This window comes from Hipposideros armiger, unplaced genomic scaffold (assembly GCF_001890085.2).
Source record: "Hipposideros armiger isolate ML-2016 unplaced genomic scaffold, ASM189008v1 scaffold_406, whole genome shotgun sequence".
Lineage (NCBI taxonomy): Eukaryota > Metazoa > Chordata > Mammalia > Chiroptera > Hipposideridae > Hipposideros > Hipposideros armiger.
Window position 1 is genome coordinate 98,362 of NW_017731756.1, and position 3,046 is coordinate 101,407.

At 43.3% G+C, this 3,046-nt stretch overlaps 1 protein-coding gene across 1 annotated transcript in view; it reads right to left on the minus strand.

Annotated features, from left to right (window-relative positions):
* Positions 1-209: 209 nt before the first annotated feature.
* Positions 210-3,046, minus strand: part of SPMIP9 (sperm microtubule inner protein 9) — a 6,828-nt gene continuing 3,991 nt past the window's right edge. The window contains exon 3 of the mRNA XM_019663825.1: positions 210-686. Within this exon, the coding sequence (XP_019519370.1) occupies positions 210-686 (477 nt within the window). The remainder of the gene's footprint in view (positions 687-3,046) is intronic.

Genomic DNA, 3,046 nt, shown 5'->3' on the forward strand with positions numbered 1-3,046 from the left:
TTTCCCTCCCTCCCTCCCTCCTTCTGCAGTGGGGATGCCGCGTCCCGGGCCAGGCCAGGGAGTAAGGTGCAAGTACAGGGCAGTGCTGCTGGAACACCTTTCCAAGATTTTATTTTTAGTCTCCTCTCTGTAATAGGAGGTCGGAGCAGGTTTTTCCTTTTGAGAGGGAGGAATTTCCACAGTGACCTTGGAAGGTGTTCTCACCCTTCCTACTGGTAAAATGGCCTCAGGGGCCCCCATCGGTTCAAGATAGGGACCTTGACTGTATCGTGATGAGGACAGAGGCAGCCAGGCAGCAGAAAGTAACCTTTGCCCTCCTCTGCAGCAGGTTGGCGCTCCGGCTCCAGGAGGCACGGAAAGTGGGCACTCTGGAGGACCCGGTGCCGACAGTCCTGGGGCACATACAGAGCATGGGAAGCGGGGTACATGGACAGAGCGTGGGAAGCGGGGTCCACGGACAGAGTGTGGGAAGTGGGGTACACGGACGGGCAGATCCTGGGAAGCCTGCGTTCGTCCTTCACTGTGGTCACATGGTCCAGTGATGGGAAGAAACCAGGTTGCCCCAGGTCTTTGGCGGTCATGTAGGGTCTTTCGAAGGTGGGGTATCCATCCTCTAGCTTGGGATTGGGGCTGGGGATGGGCCTACGAAACTCTTTTTCCCAGAGTTGGTTCTCTATCTTCACTTGCTGTGGGAACAAATCACACATGAATGGAGGACTGAGAGAGATGAAAAGCAATGCAGCTTCCTTGGAAGTATCCCAAACAGACCACACTCTTCTTTATTTTGAAAAATTGTAAATCAGTTTTTGAATGATAGTATACACAATAGAGGGAAATACTGAAATAATACAAAAGGGTTAATAGTAAAAAATGTCTTTCCCACTCTCCTCCTTCCTTGGTTCTCAAGTCCGGAGGCAACTATTATCATTAAAGATTTTTGTATCTTTTTAGCAACTATATATATATATATATATATATATATATATATATATATATATATATATATATATATATAGAGAGAGAGAGAGAGAGAGAGAGAGAGAGAGAGAGNCTTGCTACCTGTTGGCAGCTCAGCGGCTGCTCAGCTCGGGCTGGACTCGAACCACTGTTGCTCAGAGCTCAAACTCTTGAGCGAGCTCTTAACCAACTGGGCCACTCAGCCGGCCCTTTCATCCTCCCTCTTGAGTGAATCTTTTCCTGGACTCCCTGTCTCTGTCCTCTCCTGCTCCAAAGGACCCAGGTTACAGTAGCCTTCTTGCTCTGTTCAGTCCTGTAGCATGTCTTGATGATCTATTTTGTATCTTAAGCACAGCCAGTCATACTCCTTGTAAGTCTGTGATGAAGGCTGTTTCCTCCTGAACACCTCATATTAAGAATGCTGTTGTTGGGGCCGGCCGAGTGGCTCAGTTGGTTAAGAGCTCGCTCAAGAGTGTGAGCTCTTAGCAACAGCGGTTCGATGCCCAGCCCGAGCTGAGCTGCTGCTGAGCTGCCAACAGGTAGCAGGATGGCTCAGCTAAAAAAAAAAAATTCTGTTGTTCACACCAATGAATGGTTAATCAATGAAACTTGGTCATTAAAAAGCAAGACAACTATTGTATTAAAGGACTTCCCATCATTTATTTAGAATAAAAATGACATACGAGGTCTGACAATTAAGTTCGAGAACTTGTTGCAACAATGTTGCTAACCTTTTTTGATATCAGAGGGATTATTCATTATGTGTTTGTACCAAGTGGACAGTTAACCAAGTTTACTATTTAGAAGTGCTGAAAAGCAGCATGAAAAAGTTAGACGACCTGAACTTTTCACCAATAATTCATCACAACAATCCACCAGCTCACATGGCACTGTCTGTGAGAGTTTTTAGCCAGTAAATAAATAACTGTATTGGAACACCCTCCTTACTCACCTGATCTGGCCCTGAGTGACTTCTTTCTTTAACTGAAGATAAAGGAAATACTGAAAGGAGGACATTTTGATGACATTCAGGACATCAAGGGTAATACGATGACAGCTCTGATGGCCATTCCAGAAAAAGAGTTCCAAAATTGCTTTAAAGGTGGACTAGGTCCTGGCATCAGTGCATAGCTTCCCAAGGGGTACTTCAAAGGTGACAATAGTGACATTCAGCAATGAGGTATGTGGCACTTTTTCTAGGATGAGTTCTTGAACTTAATTGTCTGACCTCATACAACATTCCAAAAGTGACTGAAACTTTGGGGTTGGAATCAGATAAAACTAGGATTAAAATTCTGGCTTTGCCATGTGTGACCTTGGGCTGGGCACTTAAGCTCCCTGAACTTCTGTTTCTTTATCTGTGTGTGAGGATGAACTAATGATTGTGATGTATGCAACACAGAGCCTTGTATATAATACGTGATCAATAAAGAGTAGTTATTGTTGTTAATGTTTTCACCTCAACTGAATCATTTTGTGGAAATAACTGTGTTAAAACTGTCAACTGATCTACATGACCCAACACTGAAAAAGTATTCTTTATTGAGAGGAAGTGAACTTTTGTTCACAGGCATTTTCTTTTATAGACACCCTAGAAGGAATTATGGATAGAACAGATTCACTAAAGATTGTAACATGTAAGGGTGACGGGAATACATTGACATACACTTACAACTGATGAAGAGACAAAGATCATTTGCAAAATTATTCAACCTCGCCAGGGATCAAAAAGACTATACTACAAAACTAACAGACTTTTCTTTCTCTTTCTCTCTCCTTCCCTTCCTTTTCTTTTCTTTTCTTTCATTTTCTTTTCCTTCCTTCCTTCCTTCCTTCCTTCCTTCCTTCCTTCCTTCCTTCCTTCCTTCCTTCTTCTTTTTTCTTTCTTTTTCTTAATGAGCATAGCAAGGATGACAAGGATATTATGAATTAGGGACACTTATAAATGGCTAGTAGTAGTCTAAAGAGGTACATCTTTCTTTTTCCCTCCTTTCCTTTCCTTTCTTTTCCTTTCCTTTCCTTTCCTTTCCTTTCCTTTCCTTTCCTTTCCTTTCCTTTATTTCTCCCCCCTGCCTCTCTCTCTCTCACT